We start from the raw sequence: 23,985 nt of genomic DNA, 5'->3' as shown, positions 1-23,985 counted from the left end.
TCATCTTATGAGACTCTCTTATCACTCTGGAGATTCCAAGGGTCTTAGAACTGGAGACGAAGCCCAAATATTTTAACAAAAGATACCCTTATCACGCAGGAAATTATAAGCGTTTTAGAAGCTCTTGTGCCGGGAAAGGGAATGAAGACCAAACATATAATTATTATATCACAATATCACAGAGTGACATACATTATTTTCAGCCACATTATTTTCAGCCACAAAAAAACTAACTGAAACAGTTATAAACATCTGATTTAAAAACACTCTCTCCAGAGAAGGTTTTTTTTAAGGAGTTATTTTCTACTTTACTGCTAAAACATGACCTGTAGCTTGAAGGGTCAAATTAAATGTTTTTTTTTTTTTAATTTTTAAAGTACCTATTACGTAGCATCTCTCTAACAGCCATTAACACACAGACAGATCAACAAATTGTGAACTCTTGACTTTGTAAAAGACAAATGGGTAGGTTTGACAGATCTTTTAAATACTTTACAATGAGATTATAAGTGAGACTGTGTAGTATAAAAGATTTTCACGGTCAGTTCCTACCTTATTCCAAAATATTGCAATAGTTCTGGCTTTGCTTTAAAGCTCTTGTTTTTATGTGACATATCTAACTGGTGACATCCTGTAGCACTGTGTGCAAGTCTGCTTTCAATCGTTGTGGCAGTGTTTTGTTTTGAATCATCATGGAGTGAATACATTTCATGTGTGATGTCCTCTGTAACCTTATTCAAGAGTCTTGTCTCTATCCAATCAAATCAGATGCTCCATCAATAGTTATACTTTCATAATTTTCCGCCGATTCCATGTCATTTGTTTATGTTTACATTATTAACGATATTTTCAACCCAGGGTTGTTTCTTCAAGAATCTTTTAAACCACTATGCATTATATGAGGGCTGGCTTAGTTAACACTGGGTAGCGTAAACCACAAATCTGCTAAACTGGGCACAGTAAACTGTTATGTGTGGTCATATTGTGCAATCAAATGAGTACCTGAGAGCACCATTGTCATGTTCTCATAATACAAACTCCCACAATTCTCTCTGGATACATCCCATTTCCCATATGTGACAAACTGAACAAATGAGGGTGCCAGTGTCAGTCAGTATACTAAATATTGGTAATGCTTATTTCATATTTTTAAGAGCAAAGTAAATATAAATTCTAATGTCTTCCCATGTTCCAGTGGATGGTCTTGAACTTCTTGGTACGTGCTCCCCACTTTAAGAAGCGCTTTGTACTAATGTTGTCACAAAGAAAGGAAACATCTGCTTGTGAAGGAAAAGGAGAAGGAAGGGTCTAAGAAATTTTCCTTGAAGAAAAGACTTTGATTTGCATTTTGAAGAAAAAGTAAGAATTTTCCAGACAGACTTGATAGAGAAGGGCATTCCAGGCTATCAAAGCTGCAAGTGGCAAGTGAGGGAGTCGTGAATATGCATGTGATTCTTGGGAACCACAAGCTGTTCGTATGGATTAAGCCTAAGTATGTGGGAGAGAAAGGTTGGAAGTAAGACTAATGAAACAGACGGGGCTCCGATTAAGGACTATGGACTTGATATTGTTGGCAATGGGAGTCATTGAAGGGTCTGAGCAGGAGAATAAGTGATCAACTTTATTGATGGAACAGTACAAGGCTTGGGAAAGACAGAGTGAAGGCTGAGTTTTTAACCAGGAGGCTACTGTAAAAGTCCAGGCAAGAGAAAATGAGGAATGGATCTATGGCCCAGAGGATGGAATTGAAAGGACTTGGTCACAATTCTAGGTGAAGGAGAAGAAACTATTGTAATAGTCTAGGTATGGCCAGTGACTGTAGGAAAGGAAAAGAGGAAAATATTTGGGAGACCTAGAAAAATGTAGACATGATTTTGTAATAACTGGCTGTCAAGATAAAGGACAGGGAAAGGAAAAAGGGATACCGATTACAGACCAGGTGACTGGATACAGGATTCCATAAGCTCAGAGAGGAAACATCCATTCTTTCCTTTACCAATCATATAATCAACACTGCTTTACTGATACCCACCACGAATGAGGTATAGAAAAGGGGCTGGAGGACATTTATAAAGGAAAATTTGGTATGAAGAGATGGACATTTTGGATTTGAAATGCTCCAGAGATACCAATGTGGATATTTTAAAAAGAAAACTGCAGATTCAAAGCTAAGAAGAGAGGAAGGGGCAGAAGATATATGGACAGTACAGACTCATAGAGAAGAGATTTAATTTTAACTGGGTACCTACCACACACCAGGCACTGTCCTAGACACATGTGACATATGTCATTTAATACCTCCAACAATCCTATGATGAAATTTGGGCTCAAAGAGGTTACCCAAACTCATGCTTTTCTTTTAAAAATTTGAGGCTTCTGTTTTATTTTAGCCCAGTTTTATAATGAATGGTTTATACTTTTTGATGCAATGCATTCCTAAAAACCACGTCTTAAAACAAATGAACACTGCTGACTATGTAGCACTACTGTCATCTGATCAGCTGCCAGCAGAAACCAGTAAATATGTATTAGTAAAAGTGTTCAAATAATGCAGCAGCAGAATTTAAGTCCTTGGTGGAAAATGATATTCAATTATACACAACTTATACCACTACCACTAAGGGTTGGTAAAAAAAATCACATTCAGAATGTGGTGTGTATAACATGAAAGACACCTTTGTTAGTAGATTGCTGAGCTTATAGTGCTATCCCTACTTTATTCAGTTTCACTCAGCTGCAGGCTCAGCCCTGCTCAGTTCCTGATTTCCTATTCTAACCAGGGAATGAGATACATGACTCATTGGTTTTGCTCAGAGAGGTTATAAATCTCCTATTTGGGGATTTACTGATACTAGTACCAGTATCCCTAGTAACCCTAGTCCTGAAAACCCTATTCTCCCTGGGTCAGACCCTAGCTAGGCCTGGTAACTTCAGCTGTTGGCTGGAATCCTATTTCAAACTATCACTAGTCCAAGTTCTCACAAGTCTCTAGTTCCTATAATCTGTAATCTTTTATGGATCCATCTTACATAGGGTCAATTCAACCACTGAATCTCCAGAACAGACAAAGCTGCTAAAATGCTAGCATGTCTTGCTGTAAATCCCAGCACAATTATGAAGATAGTAACTGCTGCCAAACTTATCCATTTACTCCTTATCACATTACCCTATAAAACTTTTTATATCATTTCCATTATAGCATTGATATTTTCCAGTTTACTGAATTATTTGTTCATTGCATGTCTCCTTTTTACCACTAGAAGGAAAGCTTCATGGCAGCAACGACCTTGTCTATCTTGTTCACCACTGCATTTCTCACGGCCTAGAACAGTGCTAGGGGCTGTGCTCAATAGGAGGCTGAGTTTTCTGGTAGGGTATATTGTTGGTGTCTGGAAGTATATGTTGTTGGTGTCCTACCCAGATCTCCTCTGCTACCAAAGGCACCCATCCCACAGCTACTGTAGCATTGACTTCTAAAAGCTCACAGCTGCACCCCTCTCCAAAGAATTGCCCTCCATCACTGGGGAGTACGTTGTCCAGAAATGCCTGGGAAGTTAGAGGTTCTCCCTGATTCCTCTCTTGACTAACGCCTCACTGACGTGGGGGCAAAGAAGCCTGGCTCTCTTGCTTCCAGGTGGGATAACTGAGTAGTGCCATTCGTGCTCCAGAGCTCCCTGTGAGGAGGCTGAGGCCAGACTTCACCTAAAACCACTTCTTGGGGGTTCCATGGCGGTCCAGTGGTTAGGACTCCGTGCTCTCACTGACAGGGGCCAGGGTTCGATCCCTGGTCAGGGAACTAAGATCCCACAAGCTGCATGGGGCGGCCAAAACTAAAAAACTAAAAAATAAATAAAACCACTTCTTTTCCACAGTCTTATCCTGATTCCTTCACTTCCCAGAAAGTTTCACCTAAAAGCTCTCCCTCTAAAATCACTTATACAGACATTTCCATCTCTGGCTCTGCTTCTAGAGTACCCAACCTAGATATCTGTTGACTATTTGGATGCATAAAGGAATAAAGTCAAATGAAATAAAGAAAAAATTCTTAGATTGTCCAGCAGTGCTCTTAATTCTTGCACAAAACATTACAGATATATATCCATTAAGAGAAATAGGTAACGGTGTTGTGAACTAAGTGATCGCATTAGGACACAAATCTACCTGCTTAATTTAAGCACCTCACCTCATCTCCTTCAGCTCATGTTGTCACTGTTGCTGTCATCTGAAGAGTCTGGCTACAGCAATATCTGTCTCACTTATAAGAATTGGCACTTTATAAAGCTCAACAAAGAAACATTTTAGATCTTAATGAATTAAAAGATGGTTGGGGAGTATATGACACTGGCCCAAGATACTTCTTCACTCTATCAGCTTAACTAAGGATGCTGCTGAAAGAAAACTGCAGGTGAAGCTCTCCAGAGAGAGGAGAGCAGGTTCAAGTGGTTGGAGCGCGATGTTAAGCATGTTAAGATAATCTGACATTGAAACAATTGTAAGATTGAGTTTATTTTTTATTACAACTAAGGACTAAAGGTTTTAAAAAATTCCCCCCCCCCACCCCTGCCATCAGAGCATCACTGATTTTACAGTGGAAGTCAGTGTGAAATAACTATTTTCCTAACAAAAATTTGCTTTACAAATTAAAAAAAACATGCATACAAATGACTGGAAGGTTATAAACTAAACTGAGAATAGTGATTGACTTGAAGAAGGGGAGATGAGATTGGAGGTGGTGGTAAAGGGGACTTTAGCTATAATTAGCGTTTCCTTTCTGCAAAAAGAAGAGTAGAATCAAATTTGAGAAAAATATTAACAGTTGTTAAATATGAGCGATAAATTTGGGTATGTGCTACATGTTTTTATTTACATTTTTTTGATTTTTGAAATTTTTCTCAAACTAAAAAAGTATGTAACACTTGAAAAGAATGTAGCTATCCTCTAGTGGCAAAGGATATAACAAAACTAAGAAAAAACACACACTGTATCAGTGGTTCTCAAGCTTATTTAGCTTGTGATTTAGGAAATAAAAATAAAAAGGAATCCCATAGAATCCTGCTTGTTTCCAGTCTTCTCTTCCAAGACAGTCTAGAGCAGCCTGCTGGCTGGGATCTCCAGTTTCAGGGTCTGTCTGCAGCTCTGACTCACCCACCTCTATAACCTACAACAACCATTTGGTGAGTGCACCGAGAACTGAAGCAGTGTCAGCCTGGGAGGAACATCATATAAAAGATCACAGGCATTGATTTGGTTTATAATTTTATGAATTACCTGGGTGACAGAACAGAAAACGGAGCTGTTAAGTACACTGATGATACACCTCAGGAGAGGTGCGTTAAGACACAAAAGAAGTTTAATAATCTGGAGAAGTAGTCAAGAAAACAGAAAATGATATTTAATAAGGATATTATTATTGGAAACAAAAGGGAAAATATGGAATAACTGGCCAAAGGAAAGACTTTGGGATCAAGCTGGGCAAGGATTAGAAATATGAAGCTAGAATTTAAAAAATCAAGCTATTATATGTAGATTGAAGTATTAAATCTAAGAATTGGTTGACCAACAATCTTAACACATGGCTAGTACTTTAGTGAGGTACTTACTAAAGTGCTACTAACACTAAAATACTATTTGATCAGCATGACAAAGTCAAGAAGCAGCACAGTGCAGTGGTTAGAGCATAAGGCTGAAGCCAGACTGCATGAAGCCAGCTATGTGACCTCAGACAAGTTTTTTAACCTCTGTGCCTCTGTCCTCATCTGCAAAACTGGGATGGTAACAGTACTGAACTCAGAGTTGTGTGCAAAAACGAGTTACAATTTGAAAACAGTGTAGAACAGTGCCTAGCACAGAGTAGCTGCTAGTTACACGTTTGTTAAATGAAAAAGTAAAAATGGTACAGAAATTTAAATGGATTTGGAGTCAAAAATTATTACAAACCTAAAGATCTACATGGAAAAGTTAGAGGTAGTGGCATAATTCATTCTGTAAGAAAAGGCAGTAGAAGGCATTCTTAGTGGGAAAACTACTGTCTAACTGCTGATAAAAATGTTTCTAAAATAGCCTTTCCAAGTTCATAATGGGGAAGATGAGACAGAAGGAGTATCCCGGCAGTCTATGACATCAGACACATCTCCAGTTCTCTATTGCTCTTATCAGAATGTCTTGATGGCTCAGTAATAATTTTTTCCATGAGACTTCAAAAAAGCTTTTAGTTTTTCTATTTCTTACCGATACATCTATTTGCCCTTTGGGACTTCGTGAATTTCAAAATTTATACGGTCACATTCAGTTTTCTTCAGATTGAGGAAAGCCTTGTATGCTGAATTATGCTGTGCTTTTTAAAGCATGTCATCATTCACTCCAGGATATTTGATATGGAGAAGGTCAGTGCTACAGTTTTACACTTCATTTTATCTCATTTGATCTCATAAAGAAAAAGTACATAAAAATATGAAAGGGGAAAAACAAGGGTTTTAACAATAACCATCTACAATGCAATGCAGTAGTCCTCCCCTTGTCCACTCTTCTTTTTTCTCCTCAGCCTCCATATAGTTATCAACCTAAAATTAGCCAGTTAAACCCACTTCACCACTTCCCTTCTTCCCGTTTTCATTGCCAGTATGTTTGCTTGGCTCCAACAATTTTATCTGGATTACTGCAATCACCTCCTAGTGTTCTCTGTGATTCAAGTCTCATCTGACTCTGATCTACCCACAGACTATAGTCCTAATGATCTTGCTTTAATGCCATCACATTGCATTCAGGATAAAATCCAACCTCAGCAAGGCCCATGAAGTCCCCACAAGGTCCACATCTTCCTCCTGGCATCAACTCTTGCATCTACCCACATACATTCCATGCTACCCAAGCTGCCTTCACTTCCTACTTTTAGACAGCTTGTTTTCAATAACTACAATGCCTTGTTCTGTGTTCTGCACTTAGAAAACTCCTACTTATCCCTAAAGACTCAGTTTGAGTGCCATCTTCTCCAGACCCCTTCCACCAAATCACATGCATACACTCAGAGGGGTGGGTACCTCTCTTCAAGAGTCCCACAGAACCTGCACATGTTTCTTTCTTGGCTTATATGCAACACTGTATTATAAATGTTGATGTATTCTCACCCACTGACAAGCAAGCAAGCACATCTAGTCAAAATCAATATCATCATCTATACAGTCAGCCCTCCACACCCACAGGTTCTGCATCTAAGGACTCAACCAAATGTGGATTGAAAACATTTGAAAAAAAAAATCTCAAAGTTCCAGAAAGCAAAACTTGAATTTGCTGTGAGCCAGCCACTATTTATATAGCATTTATAACTATTTATATAGCATTTACATTGTATTAGGTATTATAAGTAATCTAGAGATGATTTAAAGCATATGGGAGGACATGTGTAGGTTATATGCAAATACTATGCCATTTTATATAAGGGACCTGAGCATCCTTGGATTTGGGTATTCTTGGGGGTCCTGGAATCAATCCCCTACAGATACTAGGAATGACTGTACATCATCCGTGCCCCCAAACAGCTATGGGCAAACAACAGGAATCTAATAAATACAAATTAGGTGAAATGAATTAATATATAATGAATAAACCTGACTCCTGCCTTCAAAAAATTCCTTATTTAGTTGGGGAGCCATGACTGGGGGAGGGGGGAAGGACATAAGATATAGAAATTATAATGCAAATCAGAGTGAGAGGAAGTGGGGTATGTGGCAAGAAACTAATACTTATGAGTTAGCCTGAGTATTTAGGGACCTAAAATGTGCCAGACATTGTGGTTGGTCCTTGGCAAACATTTTCACCTAATTTTCACAACCATCTTGAAGGGTATTATTATTTCAGTTTGGTAGGTAAAGAAATTAGGACTCAAGGAGTTCAAGGCCACATAAAAGTTAATGGTAGAACCTAGGAGCAGGACAGGAATAAAGACGCAGATGTAGAGAATGGACTTGAGGACACGGGGAGGGGAAGGGTAAGCTGGGACGAAGTGAGAGAGTGGCATGGACATATATACACTACCAAATGTAAAATAGATAGCTAGTGGGAAGCAGCCGCATAGCACAGGGGGATCAGCTCGGTGCTTTGTGTCCACCTAGAGGCATGGGATAGGGAGGGTGGGAGGGAGACGCAAGAGGGAGGAGATAAGGGGATATACATATATGTATAGCTGATTCACTTTGTTATAAAGCAGAAACTAACACACCATTGTAAAGCAATTACACTCCAATAAAGATGTTTAAAAAAATCTAAATGATTAAATTTTTAAAAATTATTAAAATTTTTAATAATAATAAAAAAAAGTTAATGGTAGAGACATAATTTTATCTTTTAAAATCCATGTTCTTTCTATCACAGTGGTACAAATTCAGTCCTGTGGCGTTTCAGAGGAGGGAACAAATACACCCAGAATGACAAATCAGAAAAGTTCCATGCAGAAGTAACAGTGGACCAAATCTTGAAGTATTCAGGGAGAAACAGAGTATATTTTAGAGGGAAGAATAAAGACAGGTATGCATACAAGTTCAATACTTGTGAGTAGGACAGAGAATGGTTCAGTCTGGAATAAGTTGAGCATACATTGGGAAAATCTCACTGAAGAGAAAGTTGGGACTTTGCTGGGGGACCTGAAAACTCTATATTTACAATGGGCACCAGTATTAGAAAAATAAACAAGCATATGGGTCATGCTAATGATTGGACCTGTGCCATCGTCTTCTTATATGAAGGGTAGCAGTTGAAAAAAAATATGGTAACATAAGAATTTCAAAACTAAGATAATTCTGATTTTGATACAGAAGTATACTTTTATCCAAGGAGGAAATATAGCTACAGAAGTTGACATATCAAGTGTCCTCTTTAATGTCAAATTAACATAATATTGGGGGAAAAGAAGTAAATAAATACACTTCACAAATGTGAGCCATGTAGTCTCCTCTGCTTGAAATATATACCATAAAAGTCATTATACTCATTAATCTTTTAAATTATCTAAATCATACTCTTAGGACAACATCTTGATTTTAACTAAAAACATGAATTGCCTAGCTTGCTCATTTTATGAGATCTGATCATTAAAACATAAGATGGCCATACTCAAAAGTACGTTGGTTGTATGTTTTCTTCATGTATGTTTGGTGATGGTTTTACTTATCAAGATTACGTTTTGAATGGCGCATAACTAATTTTGTTGGAATGCATCCATAAACTGAGTGTGACTGATTTCTTAGATGGTAACATTGCAAATCCATTAAAAGGAATCTAAAATTGACAGAGTTAACGACATTAAATAGGTCACCCATAGATCAGAGAAGTTCCGAACATTTTTTTTGACTGCTATTTTTAGATCTTTTAAAACATATGTTTCTCTTAAGGCAATTTCATGAGCTTTAATTGTATGACAAATATAGTCATAAAGTTGTACATAATAAAGAAAAAAACTGTCCACATTGAAATTGGTGGGAATGTCAGTCTATTTAATGAAAATCCTTTAATAATATATATTTTAAACAGAAATGGAGATTTTTTTTACTTCCAACTTTACATAACAAATTAAATATCAAATACTGACAAATAGAGGTACCCCAGTATCTAAATGAGTAGATATTTTATTTGTAATACTATCATCAATCAATGATATAGCAATGAGTGCTATAAGGAAAAATAATAAAAATCTGTAACTTTGAAAATTTTATTACATTTTGAATTTAGAAAGTTTTTTCATAGAAAATATATTTATGTAGCCAATATCAGAATTACCATGGGATATAATCAGCAGGTAATTCTTTACTATTTATGAATTATTTGCTACTTTTCAACAAAAGATTGGTAGAAGAGACATTCTAGGTAGAAAGTAAAGCATAGTACAGTTGGCCCTTTGTATTCACAGTTTCTGCAGCATGGATTCAATCAACCTCAAATTGAAAATATTTGGGACAACAAAAAATTCCAGAAGTTCCAAAAAGCAAAACTAGAATTTGTCATGTGGCAACTATTCACACTACATTTACAGTGTATTTACAACTATTTATATAACATTTACATTGTATTAGGTATTATAAGTAATATAGAGATGATTTAAAGTATATGGGGGGATGTGCACAGGTTATATGCAAATACTGCACCATTTTATATAAGAGACTTGAGCATCTGTGGATTTTAGCATCCATGGGGGGTCCTAGAACCAATCCCCTACAAATAATGAGGGATGACTGTATCTCTAATCTTCTAAATTTTCTAAAGCACATTGAATACTGTCTTCTTCTTGCCTATTCAAAGATATTAGAATAAAGACCAAAGAGATATTAAAAATGACCTTGTCAACATCTATTACTCAGAGATGAGAAAACCAAGACTCAAAAAGAGATTCAAATATAGACAGCCTCAAACACATATAAAGGTTGAAAATCAATTAATCATTCACATTAAAAAGTTTAAAAATAAACAGCACTTTAAATCCAAAGAAAATAAAAGGGTATAATAAAGATAAAATCAGAAATTATTGAAATAGAAAAGAAACATACAAAAGAGACATTCAACAGTGCCAAAAGCTGGTTGCTTGAACAGACCAATAATACCGATAACTCCTGGCAAAACTGATCATGAAAAAAAGAGAGAAGGCAAATAACCAATACCAGGAATAAAAATGATAATATCATTACTGGGCCTAAGGACATTGAAATATATCATAAAGTGGTATTATAAACAACTTTATGCCAATAATTAGAAGACAAGGAATAATTCCTAGAAAAATAAGATTTATTAAAACTTCTTATAACTATTAAAGATAATGAATTATAAGCAAAAGGCCTGTTTACAATGAATGTGATGGTGACATAGACCCAAGAATAATTACTAAGTACATGTTACATTTCTTTGCTTCCCTTCTTGCTGATTGTATTAACTAACCTTCATAATCTGCAATCAGAATTAATTGAGCTAGCTCAGCCTAATGTATCTTTCTTTAAAAATATTTTAATGTCCAATATACAGAAATCTAAAAACTGCCTCACCATACAAAGGGACCCTCATATAAAGTGACTTCCGTATTTCTGAGCATAAATTTGAGAGCTGATTTCAACCTCTGAAGTCATCCTTAAGAGAAAAGTTGGTTTTCTGCTTGATTATTTTAAAATATAAAATTTAAATTCATTTGTCTTGGCTCTAATTTATACAATTAAGTGGCATCAGTATATACTTCATTAAAACTTCCAAGTAATTACGTATTTTTAAGGGCACCACTAAACAGTACAGACTAAACACAATGAAACCAAAATGAAAGAGATAAAACAGCACAAATAAGAATGAATAACTGCAATGCTCACTGTATCATCCTTAAAACATAAAATATGGGCCTTGCCGCGTGTCTTGTGGCTCAAAAACTGGAACTGTGATATGTTACAAATAAGTTATTCAGGTGAAACTAGCAAACATTTTGATTCTTTCATTATTTCCCCCAAACTTTGTTCATGTAGGAAAAAAAACTGGTGGAAAGGCTTAAAGGTGAGGAAAAAAAGGAGTTAATTTTTTAGATTAAGTGGAACATGAAAGACTGAAATAATCACAAACAAGAACAGTATTACAGCTCCTTCAAGATAGAGATTATGTTTCTTATTTCTTTCCATATCTCCTAAAACACCTAGTCCTGTAATCTTGATATAGTAAATTCTTAAAAAAAAAAAAAGGTAAGTTGAAATTCCTAGGTTTACATAAGGCATAATTCATATAAAGAAGAACTGTGAGACGATATGGGAATAGGCTAGAAATTTTCTGAAGCTATGTATTAGGTGAGCCATAGAAGTTTAGGAGTTGAGATGACCTAGCCATGCCCTATTAAAATTAGTAAACTAAAATTTGTACAAATTTTGTTAGATTTATTTCTAAGTATTTCATGTTTTTATGCTATTATAAAAGGTATCTAAATATTTTAATTTTCCCATTGTCCATTGCAATTATATAGGAATACAACTGATTCTGTACGTTGACCTTGTATCCTGTGACCTACCTCAATTTACTTTTTAGTCCTGATAGTTTTTTTCTTTTTTTTTTTGTTTTCTTAGGGGTTTTAATATACACAATCATATTGTCTCTAGACAATTTTACTTCTTCTATTTAAACATATGTGCCATTTATTACTTTTTCTTGCCTTACTGCAGTGGCTAGGACCTCTAGCATAATGATGAAAAGTGAATATCTTTGCCTTTTCCCCAATCATAGGAGGAAAGTATTTAGTTGTTGTTTTTTTTTACCATTAAATATAAGTTAGTTATAGGTTTTCCATAGATGCCTCTTAACAGGTTGAGGGAGTTTCCTGCTATTTGTAATTTGCTGTAACATTTTATCATGAATGAGCACTGCATCTCACCAAGTGTTTTTGTTTGTTTGTTTGTTTGTTTTTTGGCAATGACTGAAATGATCATATGGCTTTTCCTTTATGCTGTAAATAGAGTGAATTAAATTATTTGATTTCAAATGTTAAACCAACTTTATATTCCTGGGATAAAACCTACTTGGTTATGATGTATTATCCTTTTTATATACTGTTGAATTTGATTTAATACTTGTTAAGGATTTTTGTATCTATGCTCATGGAAAATACTGAACTGTAGTTTTCTTATATTATGCAGGTTTGCTGGTAAAAAATACTCTATTTTTGTTCATCCAAGAATGTCTGCATGTCTAAAGAATGTTTTGCCAGATATACTATTGTATACTGACTTTTTTTTTCTTCTTTTGGCTCTTTAAAAACAACTATTTCACTGAACTGTGGTATTTATTTCTCATGACAAGTCAGTAGTCATTTTTATGATTTTCCTCCTATATGTAATATGTCTTTTTTTCCACTGGCAGCTTTAAAGATTTCCTTTTTCAACTTTCAACAATTTGATTATAATGTACTTTATTGTGGTTTCCTGCTTATCCTGTTAGAGGTTCATTGAGCTTCCTGGATTGGTGACTTCATGCTTTTCATCAAATTTGGAAATTTTTTCACCATTACATCTTTAAGTATTACTCTGCCTCATTCTTCGTCCTTTTTTTTTGAAACTCTAATTGCCCATATGTGAGACTGCTTTTTTAAGGTTGCTATTTCTGTACTGAGAATTCCTAATTATTCCCTCATTATGTTCATTCCCCCTTTATATGCCCTTTATATGCTTGAACATATTTAAGGCAACTGTTTTACAGTCCTTATCTGCTAATTCTATCATCTGTCATTTTAGGGTCTATTTCTATTGACCATTTGGGGTCTATTTTCTGCTTATTTGTATGCCTAGTAATATTCTATTGAATGCTTCATATTGTGAATGCTCTGTTGTTAAATGTTTGGATTTTGTAGTCTTCTTTCACTGCTCGGTAAGTTTGTTCAGCTAAGCAGTTAATTCACTTCTGAATCAGCTTGGTTTTTTTCAAAACATTTCCCCCCAACATACATCCCCTTAACTTTTAAAATCATTTTGTATGAGAAAAACTTACAAAACAGTGTTAAATAGCAAACATCCTTGTTTTTTCAAGAGTTATTTTCAAACTTATTAAGGGTAGGCATAAAGTAGCTTTTACTCTAGGGACAGATTGATCCTACTTTTAAAGCATAAACTTTACAGGATATCTTGTGAATACCAGGAGTAAGTTTAGTCAAGTCTCTTAACCATGTGGGACCTCTGGTAATTGTTCAGCTCACCAGTCCCTAGTGGTTGTTCCTTTCCCAGTGTTTGTGAGTCTTGTCCAGTTTTACAGTTCTTTACTGTGGTAGGACTAACCTGGTACTAGTTACTCCATCACAGCCAGAGGGGTAAATGCCAAGAAGGAGTTTTTGACCATCTCTCAGCTTCACTTTGGTCCTCTTCTCTTTCTCCTTTAGTCCACTAACTCTACCTTCTTTTCTCCCACATTTTCCTCTCAAGAACACATCATTATTTAGTGAAAGGATCCAAACCAGAAACCAATTCTTGTAACTCAATCCAGTGTTATTTCCACTACACAATATTTTTGTTAATTTCCTGGGATTAAAACAATAACAATTCAGTCTACTTTTAAGTTGCTTATTACTTGGTATATTCCTTGATTTTTTTTTCTCTCTCCCCTTTGGTGGATCTGCTGCTTATATTTTATTTTTAAAATATTCAGAACAGGTTCATTGATAAAGCTAAAAACAATCCATGTTGAGAAAATCTATTTGATTAAAAGCTATCCCTGGACCAGCATTCTGACCACACAAAATTAAATAATCCACAAAGTGTTTTTAAGGAAGGCAAGGAGACTAAAAACTTACTGCTTCATAGTTTTGACTTCCTTATCTCACACCTGAGATTCATATAGCTTATGTTTCTCCTTGTGAGCGATTTTAGCTTCCTGTTAGAGAGTGCGCTTAGTCTCTACATATTTTTCTTCTAATTTAAGAGCCTTTATGTTGATGAAAACTGCTTCCTGAATGTAATGTTCATCACTCTTTGTCCACAAAATATCTATTAATTCATGTTTATAAAGCATTAGTCACTTTAAAAATAAATTTTGCATGGTTCTATTACCTTTTAAGGAGAGGAGAGATAACAGTAGGGGGAACAGAAATGAAACTGGTATATTAAAAATGGGCCTTTAAGAAAGTATTTTTAAATTGTACTGGGAGCAAAATAAATGACTAAACCAGATCTTAAGAGGTTGTGGGTTTTATCCTCTTACCTGTGTAGCTGGATATATTCTCGAGGTCTGTTGAGCAGGTGAAGGAATCTATCAACAATCTTGTTTTTTCCTACGCCCTGTAATTACACAAAGAAGCATTAAAAGTAACTTTTGTCTGGAGGTAAAACAAACCAGAAGAATCTCTTACCAAAACCTACTTACTGTTTTATCTTATTGTTAATGAAAACCAAACGAGTAAACGTATACAGCACACTTTCTATGACATAAAGGTTTTTCAAAAAAAAGTTTACTTCTAAATACAGTAGCTCTAAGTTCTTATTTAAAAGGAAATTCATAATTATTTTTAGCCTTCTGTGACTTGTTTTTTCTGTTCTATAATTTTACACTGAAGTGTAGACATTAGAGCAGAATATTATCTATTTCAGATGCAAGGAATGGCATTAAAGGAAATCAAGTAAGTGTAAAAACAACGATTTTTCTAATCAGCTCTTCAGAAGTGTGGTTTTTAGTTATATAAAGATAAATATAATACTGTACTTCTGTTTTAATCAAACACTAATTTCTTCTCCTTTTATCCTACTTTTTAGTCCTTTAAAACCTTGGAAACCTAAAATTATAACCAGGGTTTATTAATAAGTCTCAACTATATCTGCTCTTCCTAGCAATGTCCTCATTTCCTTACCACTTACTGATGGTGAGAGTTGCTGTCCTTTCGTAGCGGACAGACTGTTAAAAATGGAATCCACTCCCATGCCACTGCTCCATTTTAAAGTTTTCACTTAGAGGTGGAATACTCTGTTAATGGGATGTAAATCTTTTAACAAGTGGGTTGTGTGGGAAGAGTAAAAGTGGTTAAAAAAGCTGAGATCTGTAACATATGTTCCAGCAATAAATAACACTTATTGATTTCTTATAATGTTCACGTTCGAATGTGTGGTAAAATAGCTATGTGGGCTTTAAATGGCATGTTGCAATCAACATAAAATTTTACGTAAACAAATTTAGGTGAGTAAAATGTGTGTTAATATATCAGCTCTGTTCAAGAAACCTAGAGAAAAACATATATCATAAATGCATTATAATGTCAGAAACACAAAGGATTTCTTGAAAGAAACAAGTCATGAAAAACTACTATGGGGAGCTCCTGCTCCCTCCCCACTTCCAAAATTACAGAATCAGCCATGCCTTTTCAAACTCCTCCTGAGCACTGTTTTAGGAGCTTACAAGTCCCATAAATGTAGGACAATGCAATGTGAAGTCCCAGGTTGCCACTAAGAAGCTCTTTTACTATGTCTTCTTTAAATGTGTTAAAAAAAAAAAAATCAACTGAGTAAATTTTAAAGATCTTATTTTTTTAAATAAATTTATTTATTTATTTTTGGCTGCGCTGGATCTTCATTGCTACACACAGTCTTTCTCTAGTTGTGGCGAGCAGGGGTTTCTCTTGTTGCGGAGCACAGGCTCTAGGCGTGCAGGCTCAGTAGTTGTGGTTCGCGGGCTCGGTAGCTGTGGTGCACAGGCTCAGTTGCTCTGCGGCATGTGGGATCTTCCCAGACCAGGGCTCGAACCCATGTCCCCTGCACTGGCAGGCGGATTCTTAACCGCTGCACCACCAGGGAAGTCCCTAAAGAGCATATTGACTTTATTCAGTGATTCATGTATTGGGCAGCATCCCATCTAGCAGACAGAAAGGAGCTCTGAGGAGCTCTACAAAATGAAAGACTTTTATAGGCAGAAGGGAGCAGGACAAGGAAGTTATACTAGCAAAATTGTTATACTAGGTTGGGACAAGGTCACTTTCCTTTAGGGGAAGGCAGGGGTCTATCAGGCAAATGACCTCACTAGTGCTGACCAGTGATTCCTCATTGACTGGTTTAAGATTCCATTTCTGGGAGAGGCTGAAACTGTTACCTAGTTAAGTCTGGGTTTTGTGACGTAGGATTTAGCATAAGTGACTCCATCTGGGGCCAGTTGTCTTGTTTTTAACGAATGTTAGGGTCTTCAGAACTCCAACCTCAGACGTCTTCTAGTTCCATATACTGTCTCTGGGAATCTCACCCACTCCCTCCCACTCCCTTCACTTCAGTCATCACATATGGCTCACACTTCTTTCCTAAGCTCTAGCTGAGATAAGATTCCCCATTCCTAATTGTCAACTGAACTTCTGCACCAGATGTTCATACTAAACTCATTATGCTTCCACCCAGACTTACTCTTCTTTTTTTTTTAACCCCAATATAACAGTATTGTCACGTACCCAGCTGCTCAATGAATGAATCTTGGAATGTTTTTGTCTATCTTTTCCCTGATCTCATTCAAACTGTCACTAGAATCTTTGTAGTCTCTATTTGAAAAACTTTTTTCCTTCCTTCCTTCCTCCCTCCCTCCCTCCCTCTTTCTTTCTTTCTTTCTTTCACTCTTTCTCTTTCTTCTTTCCTTCCCTCTCTCTCTCCCTCCCTCCCTCTCTCTTTCCTTCCTCCCTCCCTCCCACTCTCTCTCACTCTCTCTCCCTTTCTTTCTTTCTTTCTTTCTTCTCTTTTCTCTTTCTCTTCTCTCCTTCCTCCCTTCCTTATCTCCCTTGTCTAATTTATCAACTGTTTTAGCACCTAATGTTATAGGTACTGCACTAGCTGAGTAGGATACAACGGTAAATAAAATAGCTACAGCTCCTGAGCCATACTCATAGCTTACAATCTAGTAGGAAACACAGACAATTAAGCAAACGTAATAGATATACATGTGATAAGTGTTCTGCTGCGGGACATCCAAAAGGCTTGAAGACTTAACCAAGGGCTCAGGAAGTCCCACTATGCACAGTGATATTTCAGTTGAAATATCAAGGAATTAAAGAGGTAAAGGGAAGGAGCAGAAAGAGGAGTGTTCCAGGAAGAGAGAACCGTATGTGTGAAGACTTGTGGGCACTAGTGAGCTGGAGAGCTGGACAGGTCTGAGGGATGTCCAGGAGCAGGAATGAGGAAGGGTAAGAAAGGAGGCTAGAGCAGGAGGCAGGGTCTAGCTCTGGAAGGCTTGGAAGCCACGTAAAAGCATTTGGACCATTTCCTGAAAGCACCAAAAGGCCACTGAAGCAGAGGAGTAATAGGATCAGACTTTCATTTTTGGAAAATCACTCTGGTGAAACGATCTGGCAGAGAGCAAGACTGAAAGCAAAGGAAAGCCGTTTGGAACCTCCTTAGAAAGCTCAGGCAGGAGATGAAGGTGGCTTAAAGTAAGGAGCAGAGAGAAATGCATGTATTTAAGAGATATTTAAGGGAAAGAACTAACAGGACTTGGTGATGGACTGGACGTGGGGATGAGCAGCCGGAGAAATCAACCTTTCTGTCTTGGGCCACAGGGTGGAAGGTGACGCTACTTACGGCACATGAAATAGGGGAGGGGAAGTGCATTTGCTGGGTGGGAGAGGAAAGTCTAGTTTTAAAAAAGGCAGTTTAACTTTGAACATGTTCACTTTGCAGTGCCTGCTTCCCATATCTGCTCCTTCCTCTCTAATTCGCTGCCACTACTCCAGGGCAGCCCATCGTCATCATGCTCTGACTCCTAGAAAGGGTCCTCTTTGGTCTCCTGCCTCCGGACTTACAACTGGCCAGTCCACAATCTGTTTAGTTATTTTTATGAAACAGAGATCTCATCAGGTCATTTCTGGCTTCATTTGAAAAGCTCTGATTATTCCTTCAAGGAAATGCTAAAAGCATGACCTAGGAAGGAATTTCTGTAAATATCCTGAGCAAAAAGAAACAGTTAAAACAATTTGCTCTTTCCAGTCATCATTTTCACCTAGAAAAGAAAATCCGCAGGATTACTTTTAATTGAATAAATACATAAATAGCATCTTATTTTTCCATTATAAAAACTACACATGTTCATTTTTCTTAATCGGAAATTTCGAAAACAAAACACTACCCAATGTGCAACTGCCAAAATAAATCTGTTACCATTTTCATTTTGTTCCTGTGCATATTTATCTTTACTTACTAGTCATTATTCTGTATATACAATTTGTATCCTTTAATTTAAAAAAGCACAAAATAAATAGTTTTTACATCATAATTGACTCTTACTGAGGAAAATATTTAGTGAGTGAACATTTAAAAAGGGAGAAGCAACCTGTAGAATGAGAGATTCTAAAAACTACAAATTGTCTCCTAAGGATGACGCTTACTGTTATCATTACCGTTCCATCCCACTGTGTTCTTTGCGACAACGTACTAGAAAGAAGGACCTTCACAGAGGTAGGAGTCAGACGGCCCTTGACAGGGTTAGGAGGAAGAAGGGCTATATTAAGCCCCGCAGACACGGGGACAGGAGGTAAACCTGCTTCCAGCTTCTGTGAGCGCAAGGATGAGAGACATGACTTCAAGAACTCTGAAAGATTCTGGGACTCTTTCAACGTTCTCAGGCTCATTATTTCAGTTACCCTGTTTCCTCAGAGAGATCAGAAGTAAAACCCTGTAAAGAAAAAGAGCTTGCCTTCCTGGTCTAGAAGATACAGGACTGGGAAAGTCTATCCATATCTTGTCAAGGGGGGCAAGGGGCAGAGTGGGAGAAAAGGGCTAAAGAGGAACCGAGAGCAGAGAAGAGAAAATGGGTCTAGGGGTGGCATCTGGGCTAAGAGTAATTGTCCTGGGACAGAAATGTTGAAGGATCCCTCACAGCGGATGAACTTGCAAGCGTGCCATGCTGGCCCTCTGCGAGTCTCACCCAAACAGCAGCCGGCCGTCTCCAGAACCTCTGTGCTGCTGCTTCTTTGCTGAGGTTGTTTTTTCTGACTCATTTAGGCTGCCCTTCCCCATCTCTCTGCCACCTTCCACTCACTCCTTAGGGTTCTGATGAAATGTCCCAGCTTCTCTGAAGCTTTGCCTGACTCTCCCAATGCTTTCTCTCCTTCAGCTCGGAGCACCAGCGTGGTTTCCTCTTCGCGTCCCTCAACCGCTGTCTTTCACAGGCCTCACCACACTGTCCCTTAGTAACGTGTCAGGTGCCTCCGCAGAAAGACACACTCCTGGAGGCCGGGATTGGCCCTCTTCCATGTCCCTCTCACCGGCACGCACATGTCCCCTGCAGGTAATAACTATTAAAATTTGAGGAAAGAAGGGATGAAAAGGAAAGGGCAGTCGTATGATTTGCTCTTGCTAAAGGAGGTGGAAACCTCTTTCAGGAACATCCTGCTCCCTTTGTGCCAACAAAGAGGAGGAAACTGACATTTATGAAGCCCGCTGCTATATGCGTACACGCCCTTTCAGTGCTTCACCACTCAAATCCTCATGCCAGCCATGTCAGTAGGAGGTAATGCTCCTGTTTTAGAGAAAAGCAAACTTAAGTTCTAAGCAATTAAGACCCTGCACACAATGCGATTTTGAAGGCAAATCCACTCTGACTTGAAAGATTGGGCCGTTTTCTGTTTCACTATATGGCAAAACAGAATGTCAGGAGGTAGCTTCCCTGAGTTGCTTTACATGAGAGTTTATAGCCTAATGTCGTGGAGTCAAAGATCAGTTACTCCAAGATTATAAAATAGCCTAAAACATGTGTCCAGGAACTCCCTGTATGGTATCCAAGGTTCAAGAGGGAGAAGGTGAGGAAGTCAAGCTGGAACTTTTCTTCTGCAGTAACTTTTTAAACGGACGTCAAGTGAGTGTTTGCCACAGCCGGCGTTCAGCTTTCCCTCATGCTCTTCCTGAAGCCTCTTACGTTTGGGCCTTCCTTCCAGTTCCCCCTAATTCTTCAATAACTTTCATAGCTCAGTTTGTATAATACTTAAAGATTTTTTTCATAGGGTCCTAATTTTCCTTTTAGAAAAGCTACTGTATGGATATCATCAACAAATACCAACTGCAGTCAAAAATAACAACAACGAGAAAACTAACATTACAACAAAATCAGGAGAAATAAATTGTGGCTGCTTTTTTATAACCATAAAGTTTCCATCAAATGTTGAAACTTCCAATTCTTTGTCCAAAATGCCTGAAAATATACTCACTATACTAGCAGTTGGAAGACTCAGACAATAATCCCTCCTTAATCTGTCTCAGGTGCAGGTTTCTACCACCATCTTTATTCATTTGAATAAAGAGGGCCTAGACAAGCTGATTTCTAAACACTATCTTATTCTAATATTCTTTAATCCAATAACAAAATGAGAGGTCACTGCTGTATGACTCACTGGAAGTTTCTTACTTTCCGAATTCTCTCAGTGAACATGCATTAGTTATGTAATCAGAAAAAAATTAAAACTAAATAGTACGCAATCCAAAACATTTCCATAAACGGGTTCCCTGTAACAGAGTCAAAAAACGGTACCCGGAAGTCAGACAAAACAACACGCTTTTCAATTGCACTACCAGTTTGCATGGCTTTAAACACACTTATAAAGTTCCCTGGCAAAGTCATAACCTCCTTTTCAAACAGGAATAATAAAATCCACATCCCTGCAATTTCCCTTTGAAATAATGTGTTGTTATAAATGGCAAAGATATATTCTTTGGTAGTTTGGTCATTAGGTATGACCAAAGCAGCCATAACAAATACTGTGGGGAAAAAAAATCAATGTGTCTACAAAAGTAATATACAAATTCAGAACAAAGGCAAGAAAGATATTTACTAAGAAACACTGGACAGATAAACTGAATGTTAGAGAGAATGTGCAGCATGGCAAAGAATTTCCATATTGCAATTCAGGCAACTTCATAGCAAGAGGTTTGAGAAAGGATACAAAATGATGTAATATAAAATAAAGATGAGTGTCATTATATTTGATGAAACCAAATATTTCATAGCCTTGGGACTCCTAGGCCGCTGTAGCTACTAGAAACAGGGCACATTTAGTTATCAAATTCCCTGCTGCCACTACCAGCTGGGGACACAGGTGGGAAAATTTCTGGACAAACTGTTCAGCCCCTCTACAGATATTAGATAATTATTCTGGCATAGCAACATGGTATATTTCTGATCTGACACGTTAGCAATCTGCCAGGGCTCAGTTCAAATGATTAATTAACAAAATTCACACATTCTTTAATTTTGGCAATAAAATATTCACAGCATCTCAATACTAAATAATTCAACAAACATTTACTAAGCCTATACCAGGAGAAAACTAAGTCCATTAATTATAAGCCTATAATTAATAGATGGTATGAGATACTAAGGATTATATAGAATTATGTAATAACAGTGTGTATAGAGTCCTCCTTAGTTAGTATTAAATGTATGTTTACTGATTTTCATAGTGTATAAAAGATTTCAAAATTAAATGCTATGAAAATTCAGGAAAAAAAAGCCTGGGAAGAAATTCAGAAAGAAATTTCTAGGGCTTCCCTAGTGGCGCAGTGGTTAAAAATCCGCCTGCCAATGCAGGGGACACGGGTTCAAGCCCTGGTCCGGGAAGATCCCACATGCCACAGAGCAACTAAGCCCGTGTGCCACAACTACTGAGACTGTGCTCTAGGGCCCGTGAGCCACAACTACTGAGCCCTCGTGCCACAACTACTGAGCCCACGCCTAGAGCCCGTGCTCTGCAACAAGAGAAGCCACCGCAATGAGAAGCCCGCACACCGCAACAAAGAGGTAGTCCCTGCTCACTGCAACTAGAGAAAAGCCCGTGGGCAGCAACGAAGAGACCCAATGCAGCCAAAAATAAAATAAATAAATTTATAAAAAAAAAAAAAGAAATTTCTAGCCTGGAAGAAATGAATATGGTTTAATTTCATTATGTAAATTAATCAAGAAGTTAAATTGGCTTAATGAAATTTACTTTAGAAAATACTTCCTCATTGGAAGTTCATTGATACTGGTATAATTCTGATAAAATGTTTATATTCATGAAAGTGGGTCAATACCTCTAAGGATAAAGAGAACAGGAGAATGTATCTTTCAACTTTAAAAGGGACTCAGGAGGTACATCAACTACATGCAATGATCATGCTTTGTTTGGATGCTGACTGAAACAAACCAACTGTAAAATGACACTTTGGAGATAATTGAGGAAAACTGAAAATAGGGTATCAGAGTATATTAAGGGGTTATTATTAATTTGTTAGGTGTAATAATGGGATTGTGATTATATTAGAGATAAAAACTGAGCTACTGTTAAGAAAAATGCATTATGTAAAAGAATGATGTATTAAAAGATAACATATAGACAACATGTTCAATACAGATAAAACAAGATGAACAAAATGCTGATAATTGTTGAAACTAAGTTATGGGTACAAAGGAGTTCATTATATACCCTACTTTTTATAGAATATATTTAAAAATTTCATAATAGAAAATTTTAGAATGCCCTGTACTCTGTATGTAAAGCATAGTTCCTGGCTTATTATAAGCACTCAACATAAGTGATCTATTATACACTATTATTGTTGTTGTTGTATTACTAGTATAAGAGTTAGTGTGGTATGGTGAAAAAATGCAAGAGCTTTGGAGATCTGAGTCCTAACTCAATCATTAACTAGCTATGTGATCTTGAGCAAATATTTTAACCTTTTGAGTTTCAGTCTGCTTATTTGTAAAGTATGGTAAATAAAAATATTTATCTCAAAGCCTTGCTGTAGAACTAAATGAAATGATTTTTAAAAGTATATTGGAAATTGTAAAACATAACAATTATTACCATTTTTAATCCTTGTTCATAAGAAATTTGTAATTCAATTATAGATGAAATTTAAAAAATCACAACAACCTTAAAAGAAAAATGAATTAGATAGTGATAAAATACTATAAACGTTCAGAGGAATACAAGATTATTTCTATTTGGGGGTGTCTAGGACAGGCTTCACAGAGGAAAAAAATCCAAGCTCTTGAAAACTGTAGGATTTTCATAGGCAAAGATGAGGGGAAGAAGTACCATATGAAACAAACAATATGAAAAATGGCTGGGAGAACAAAAGGGCATAGTGTACTTAGGGAGGGTAAGAAACTGTGATCTGGAAGAACTAGAACTATACAAGAAGTTTGGAGCCAGGTCATAGGTTGCTTTGAGTGTTTCCCTATGAAAGAGATTTTATCTGATAGGCAAGGGGAAGCCACTTTCAACTTTTAGCAGGAAAATATTCATAAAATTTAGAGTTGCTTTCTAAGATTTATCTCACTGCTGATAGGTCAGAAAGTGCCATGGAATTGGGAAGAGTACCTGAAGAATCAGTACTCTAGAAACATAAAGCACATGAAAGTCAGACAGAGAAGACCTCCCCTATGAAAATCAGCCAGAGCTGACTTCTTATTTTTTAAGGAAGACAAAATATATAAGAATTTTGGTAAAGGTAAAAAATATAGACTGTGGAATACAAGGAGAGCTTAAGTATAAAAATTTCACCAGAGTGC

The 23,985-nt window shown here is 36.9% G+C and overlaps 1 protein-coding gene across 4 annotated transcripts in view; it reads right to left on the bottom strand.

The window, feature by feature from the left end:
• The window catches only part of VWA8 (von Willebrand factor A domain containing 8), a 370,485-nt gene that overhangs the window by 174,757 nt on the left and 171,743 nt on the right, over positions 1-23,985 (bottom strand). For all 4 annotated transcript variants that reach the window (XM_036831946.1, XM_036831947.1, XM_036831948.1 and 1 more), the window contains one exon: positions 14,686-14,762. In XM_036831946.1, coding sequence (XP_036687841.1) covers positions 14,686-14,762 — 77 coding nt within the window. The remainder of the gene's footprint in view (positions 1-14,685; positions 14,763-23,985) is intronic.

This window comes from Balaenoptera musculus, chromosome 18, assembly GCF_009873245.2.
Source record: "Balaenoptera musculus isolate JJ_BM4_2016_0621 chromosome 18, mBalMus1.pri.v3, whole genome shotgun sequence".
In the NCBI taxonomy this organism is placed as follows: domain Eukaryota; kingdom Metazoa; phylum Chordata; class Mammalia; order Artiodactyla; family Balaenopteridae; genus Balaenoptera; species Balaenoptera musculus.
Note: the sequence above shows the minus strand (reverse complement) of the source record. Positions and strands in the feature narration are given on the sequence as shown.